This window comes from Pezoporus occidentalis, unplaced genomic scaffold (genome assembly GCF_034315485.1).
Source record: "Pezoporus occidentalis ecotype Australia unplaced genomic scaffold, CSIRO_AGI_Poc_V1 ctg28, whole genome shotgun sequence".
NCBI classification, from domain to species: Eukaryota; Metazoa; Chordata; class Aves; order Psittaciformes; family Psittacidae; genus Pezoporus; species Pezoporus occidentalis.
The window spans coordinates 593,171-599,170 of NW_026914718.1; the positions used below are offsets into that span (position 1 = coordinate 593,171).

General features: G+C 39.0%; 1 protein-coding gene across 3 annotated transcripts in view; it reads left to right on the forward strand.

Moving 5' to 3' along the window:
* The window catches only part of TNS3 (tensin 3), a 197,475-nt gene extending 191,774 nt beyond the window's left edge, over nt 1-5,701 (forward strand). For all 3 annotated transcript variants that reach the window (XM_062625324.1, XM_062625326.1, XM_062625325.1), the window contains exons 30-33: nt 75-243; nt 1,205-1,273; nt 1,400-1,426; nt 2,394-5,701. In XM_062625324.1, coding sequence (XP_062481308.1) covers nt 75-243; nt 1,205-1,273; nt 1,400-1,426; nt 2,394-2,538 — 410 coding nt within the window. In that variant the 3' untranslated portion in view covers nt 2,539-5,701. The remainder of the gene's footprint in view (nt 1-74; nt 244-1,204; nt 1,274-1,399; nt 1,427-2,393) is intronic.
* Nucleotides 5,702-6,000: the final 299 nt, after the last annotated feature.

Sequence of the window (6,000 nt, forward strand, 5' to 3'; positions counted from 1 at the left end):
TTTTGTTCAAAAGACACCTGTTTGATTGCTGCTTGGTAATGACCTCTCAAAGTCCTTCCTCTCTTTCATTACAGCATGTAATGTCTGGTACCTGAACTCAGTGGAGATGGAGTCCCTCACAGGCTACCAGGCAGTACAGAAAGCCTTGAGCCTGACACTGATGCAAGACCCTTCTCCTGTCTCAACCGTTGTCCATTTCAAAGTGTCTGCACAGGGAATCACGTTGACAGATAATCAAAGAAAGTAAGAGAATATCCAACCTTGTCCCCTACATGTGTTGGCTGCTGTTGATTTTCCTAGTTACATTTTGCACTCTCTCAGAGGATAATAGGATGTATTAAGGAATGACAGTGAAGGAGTCAGCTGTCCAAAGGACTGGAGAATGAATGTTTGAAGCTATGGATGTTACAATCCACATGTCAGCTTTTACATCTGGAAGGTCACTTTGCCATGGCATTTTTATTCTAATGAATGGTTATTTCTAATCAAAGGGAAAGTAATGGCTTTGCCAGCATTTGATATTCAGCCTATTCACTGAAATAATTTATCTTCATGGTATCTTTCGCCAGTATCAGCAGAGTTGGCCTAAGCAGACAGTGCGCATCACTGTGTAGCTGAAATAGGGCTTTGGATAGCCTATAAAATACTATGATACAAAGGTAATTTATGTTTACTTTGTACTGAATGCAGTTAAGGCTACCACAAAGTCTTTAGCTTTGATAACTGACAATAACAAAGGAGGGGCAATAGGAATTTGTTCTAGCTTAAAAAAAAGAAGTGCCAGACTTCTTAATTCCATGGGGTCTGCAAGTGTTTACAGCAGATCAGGGACAAAACCTTACATGATAATGCCTACAAGTGCTTGTATTTTGAAACTTAGTATATTCACAAGTTCCAAGAAGTTGCATTTCCCACAGACACAGTATCTAAATGGCCATTTTTTGGTTAAAAAAAAAACCACATTTCATACTTCCAGTTCTTTTTCTTAGCTTGAGGGTCAGTTTTCCTTTGGTTCAAAAACTTGATGTTACTATTCTAAATATGGATTTATTTAGTTGGAGCAGTTCAGGTGGCTTTCAAAGTCACTCATAGATAGCAAAAAGAGTATATTGTCATTGTTAAATTGAGATGAAATGTAGTTTATTATTTAATATTTTAAGCATCTTAACTATTCCTAAAACCTGTTCTCTTTCTTTCTACCCAGACTCTTTTTTCGGCGACATTATCCAGTCAACACTGTTATTTTCTGTGCTTTGGATCCACAGGACAGAAAGTAAGGAAGACAAGCTGTGTTTCTAATGTGCTGTTTGTATTGTTGATCTAAAAGAAAAAAACTAACATAGGTTTCATTTTTATTTCTTTTTTTGTTTTCTTTACTGTTTCCTACGTGGATGACCAGATGGATGAAAGATGGCCTTTCTGCAAAGTAAGTGGGCACCTGTCTGAGTCTCTTTTAACTGAATGTTTTAGGAATATCAGTTTCTTAGTGTTCTGTATTATCCTTGTCAGAGATGTAGAAGGGAAAGCAGCTGTCCTGAGACAAAAATCTCTCTGCCCACTGTAATTAGACTTTAGTTACGTCACCTGCACCTCTGCAAGTCGGGGCGTAATTATGTGATAGTGGGATGTCTGGAGCCAGAGTTAGTGTGGTTTACTAAGGCTGCAGGTCTATGATTCGACTAAAGTTTCAGAAATGAAAACAGCCATTTGCTACTCAGTCTTGTGTTCCATTTGTCCAGCAATGCTAACACAAGCTTACTTGTCCCACTCAGACTGATAGCTCTAAAAAAGACACCCCCCCCTCCAGCAGATAGATAAAAACACTCCCAGCAGTACTAGTGTGTGGCATAAATATATACTTAGCAGTGGATTGCAAAGCACTTTCTGTTGAAGGCAAGCATCATTGTTCCCCCCTTACCAAAAGAAACCCCCTAAACAGGGAGAGCTTAGGCACTGGCTTCTGGAAAGGAACAGAAATAGATTGCTTAAGTCCTATTTCCAGCACTCTGTCTGCTGAGATCCATGGCCTTCAAACCCACTTTTTAGGCCGTTCCTGACACACCACACCAAATACCCCCAAAGCAGGTAAAAGAAAAGCAGAACAGAATCAGATTAAGTATATTCCCCAGGGTCAGCAGCATGTCTCTGACAGCAGACTGTGCAGGATCTAATACAGAGCAGAAGGAAGGGGACAGTCTCTTTAGCTGATTGTGGCTGTCCTGAGCCACTCAGGAGCTCCTGAGTTAGCTGCTGCACCTGAACCACTGTGTTTAGCAGTCAGCCAGGACCTTGTCGATCAGAAGAGATGAAGTCTTATTTGTGCTTTTGGCTTGTGCAGTATCGTTTCTGCTTTATGAAATGAGGCAATGCCTGTCTGTCTGTTGTCCTTGCAGAGTATTTGGGTTCGTTGCCCGGAAGCAAGGCAGTGCCACGGACAACATATGCCACCTATTTGCAGAGCATGATCCAGAGCAACCTGCCAGCGCCATTGTGAACTTTGTATCAAAGGTCATGATCGGATCCCAGAAGAAGATCTGATGCCTTCACATCCTTGACTCAGAGCTCTTCACTGATTCCACTGAAGGAAAGCACTGTGAGAGAGGGAGAAAGCATATTCAGCAGCAACGCCTGACCCTTGTCATTCCTAAGAAGGAAAGCATAGGACAGTCTAGCTGCATTCTGTCGCAAGAGCCTTGTGTTTGCCTTTTCTTTGAAGACGCCTCTAAATTAACAAAAGCATTATTTCTTTGTTTTTATATCAAAGGACAAAACAAAAGAAAGTGGGTGCCACCCAAACCTGTGAGGCCCAAACCTGAATGAAGCATAAATGAAAACTTTTCTCCTGAAGGGTTTCTGATACATTTTCACATGCTGTTTCTCATCATCTGTTGGAGCAGAAATACTCACTAGGCTGTGCTACTTCTTTTGTGCAGAAAATGTTTTGTATAACCTCCAAAGACACTTGCCATAGTTGCATCAATGGTAGCTGTAGGCCTTGCAAACATGCTCTTAAGGGAATGATGGTCTGAGGGAAGACTATTTGCTCTTCCCTTCATCCTTATGTGATCAGTGATGGGAACTGAATGGAGAAAGGGGAAGATGTACGTGAAGAGAAGGTTTGTGCAAGTTGATTTCTGATCAGGAGCAGAAATGTGGAGCATTCAGGGAGGTTGCTCTGTGTTAAGAGGGCTGGGCTGGTTTAGTTGGAAAAATTCTAAATAGGGGAGAGGTGGCAGAAAAAAGTTGTGTGGAAATCTGTAATTGGGGTTTTGTATTATTTTTTTATACAGAGAACTAAGCAGGGAAGATTCTGTATTATAATAATTACAGGATAAAAATGAGGGAAAAGAAGAAAACTTTATAATTTATACTTTTTTTAACCTTTGCCAGATTATTTATAGTAGATCTCAGATCTTGGTATGTCATAGAGATACTCTTTAACTAGGCCATTGTTGGGCTTTGCCTCTTCAGCTCTATTTTGCATAAGTAGAAGTGTTTATAGCCTGTGCCTTGCTAAATAGAGTCGCATAGTTTGACTTTTGTCTTACAGTGATAAGCTACTTCCCATTTCCTGTCTCTGCAGTACTGTTTTGGTAGTAATATTTGTTCCCCTACCTAATATTTGTGGATTCTTCCAGCCCCATTTTTATTGGAGTTTTATGGATTTTTTTGGCCTTTTTTTCCCCCCTTTGATCTTTAGGAACTGTTTTTGGTTTATAATACCGTTTTTTTAAGAATTCCTTGAGTTTGGAAATCCAAAAGGGAATGGAATATATTTTGTTACTCTGTCCCACTTCTTGAGAACATTTATGTAATGATTTCTACAACTGTCACACTTGCACAGATCTCTGTATGTGTACATTGGTATTTTAAATGCATAACAGAGTGCTGGTTACCTTTACAGAAAGCTGATAAGCTAGATTACAGTGGAAAACTTCACAAGGAGAGCAAGCCACTGAAGTCTACTCTGGAACTCCCATTCACTTCAAAAAGAGCAGTACTAGACCCCTGTATCACAACTGATGGTAATAAAACAGCTTCACTTGTGACAGTGCTGAAAAGCTTCACTGCCTCTATTTGATGTGTGGCTGTCAACATTATAGCAACAAACTAAGAAATAAAATGACATGCTGAATTTGGTATGCCAGTGCATGAGGTGCTGGATCAACTAGTAACTGTACCCACTGGAGGATTTAATCATTTTATTCATTTTTACTAAATAATATTTAAATGGAATGGGGAACTTTGGTTGGGCTGTATGGTAAGAAGTTTCCACCAATTTGGTCTGTCCTGTATAAAGTATGATCTGTCTTATATTAACAGCTCTCTCCCTATTTCCTAAAGTATTAGGATCATGGAAACATTACTCAGTGATCATAGCCAGAGTTACTGATGTAACTATGAATTTTGTATAAATAACTTGATACTTTTTAAAAGGAAGAGGGTGAGGAACAGAGGGAGAGAGAAAAAATATTTGAAGTTTAATGTATCTGGACTGGGTAGTGGAGAATCAGTAGCAGTGGGCATTGGATATCTGTAAAAGGGTGAAGCAATCCAAAGCATAGTAGCTACCGTTGAAGCAACAAAGGCAAGTGCCTCTGATTTGTACCAAATACTTCTGTTCTTCTCACACAGAGGTATACTACTTAAACAGTGTTCATGTACCATCCAAAAGGGAATGCAGCTCTTGAGGAGTTTTGATCCTTTTGAAACATGTGAGGACAAGTTTCCTTTTAATATTCAGCCAGTTGAAGCCCAGTGAATTTCTCCAGCTGACATCTTAATTACGTTTAAGTCTGAATTAGGTTTAAATCCGATGTGTTGTTAGCACTGAAATGAGAAGGAATTTTTACTACATTTTTTTGATTCTGTAGATGACACTTAAATTCCAGTGTGTCTTGCTAGACACCATGTGTTGGCCTTTGGGCTGAAAATAAAGTGTCCTTTTTTTCCCCCAATTTTACCATTTCCATTCAGGGCCTTATTTTTTAGTCCCTGTTCTTTCTCAGGCTGCTGGCTTCAAGAGCATAAGGAATTGAACGCTGACATTCCTGGTGGTGTTTCCTGGGAGTTTAGCTCTACTTGGTAAGTGGGGAGTAAAGAAGTTGCCCTGTTTCTAAGGGAGGTGTTTTATTATGCGTTCCTTTGGATGTTATATTGCCACCTGCTTTTGCTTTTAATGAATTAAAAAATGCACAAAGCAAAATAATTCTGTATGTACCATTATGTAGTGTATGTAGAAAGATATTCACGAAACACTTGCTCATGGCAAATACAAGACTAAATAGTTAATACAGCACTTTCTTTCAAGGTTTTTGGTAGATGTGTATATGCAGTTTCATAACTAATGGCAGCAAGTGACATACGTATTTAGACAGACTCCTATTAACCTTCTTAGTAAATGTACTACTATAATCGTACAGTGTTAAACTACAAAAATGCTGAAAGCCATGTTTTTAATTGAATGACTTCCATGTATCCAACAGTATCATTAAAAAAAATAATCTCATGTTTCCTTCTTGGTTTTACCTACTAGTGCAAATTTTTGCCTTTTTCTTGAAACTGTAAAGAAGCACCAGAAGGTCTCCAGTATGTAAATTAATGTTCTATAAATTCTTTGTATAGTCATTTTCTCTGCTCTTCAGATACCGCTTCTGTTCAGATTATAATAAAATGATGAATGTGAAATTTCACAACACAATGTTACAGGGCAGTCTGCTTGGAAAGAACGTTACCTTCTGACAATGCTAATAACCAAAAACTTGGTGAGATAAGACTAGTTTGTGTGCTGGAACAGGGGTTTAGTTTAGTTCCTTCAAGATTTCTTTCAAGGACTTGGGTGTCCTATGAGTCTGTGTTCGTGGTTCAAGTCTAGTTAATGCGTATGATTTTCCAAGTTCATTTGCTGTTATAATGATATAAAAGCGCCTTTTGCCTGCATTGCTTATTTCAGTGTAGAAGGGAGAATATATGATGTCATGTTCTGGGATGTCTGTACCC